The sequence below is a fragment of the Elaeis guineensis genome, chromosome 3 (assembly GCF_000442705.2).
Source record: "Elaeis guineensis isolate ETL-2024a chromosome 3, EG11, whole genome shotgun sequence".
NCBI lineage: Eukaryota > Viridiplantae > Streptophyta > Magnoliopsida > Arecales > Arecaceae > Elaeis > Elaeis guineensis.
In genome coordinates, this window is record NC_025995.2 from 87,319,693 (window position 1) to 87,320,464 (window position 772).

Consider the following 772-nt stretch of genomic DNA (forward strand, 5'->3'; position numbering starts at 1 on the left):
CCACAAGGGCTTGCCGAAGATGAAGGAAGCAGATGTCTAGAGATGAAGGAAGTGGTGCGGCATTGATCAGAGGCGATAGAGCCATAAGGTCTAGCTCCGGAGTCCTCCTTTCTTCTCTCACCCAACTTCCAGACTTGACTTCCATCTTGTAGTGAGAGAGAAAGATGAGGTCGGTGCTTCCGCTCCACCACCTCTCCTTCATCCTTCTCCTCCTCCTCCTTCTCATTGGTGGCAGAGGCGATGTCATTCATTTGCAATGCCATCGAGAGGGCCTCATGCATGCCAAGCCCTCCTCGATTGCATGCCCCTACTACCACCACCTACACCGCCATCAAGTCCCCTTCCAGGTGCACTCACTTCTAGGCGATAACGGCCTTCCCCGCTCTACCCACTCCTCCGCTACGGCACACGCCAACTCCACCATTTGTGTCCACTTCCCTTACTTCTGCTCCAACAGCACCGGTGTATCCGCTGCAACCACCCCATCTATAAGGTCAAGATGGACGATGGCCTCGACACCATCGCCCACAACATCTTCAACAGATTTATCACCTACAAGGATGTCACGATGGCAAACAAGATCTCGAACCCCAACAAGATTGAGGTGAGGCAGAAGCTGTGGATCTCACTGTCATACAACTGTAATCCAATGGACGGTGCCACTATGGTCCGCTACGACCACATGGTCGTGGCCAGGAGCTTAGTAAAGAGGATCGTGGTGGAGTTCGGAATGAACAAGGACAAAAGTGATCAAGGACGGAGCCGGAGGTGA

General features: G+C 53.1%; 1 protein-coding gene across 1 annotated transcript; it reads left to right on the top strand.

The window, feature by feature from the left end:
* Positions 1 to 275: 275 nt before the first annotated feature.
* On the top strand, positions 276 to 772 carry LOC105041865 (chitin elicitor-binding protein-like). The gene is made up of 2 exons (XM_073253382.1): positions 276 to 347; positions 458 to 772. Exons 1-2 carry the CDS (start codon positions 276 to 278, stop codon positions 770 to 772), a joined length of 387 nt encoding a protein of 128 aa, XP_073109483.1.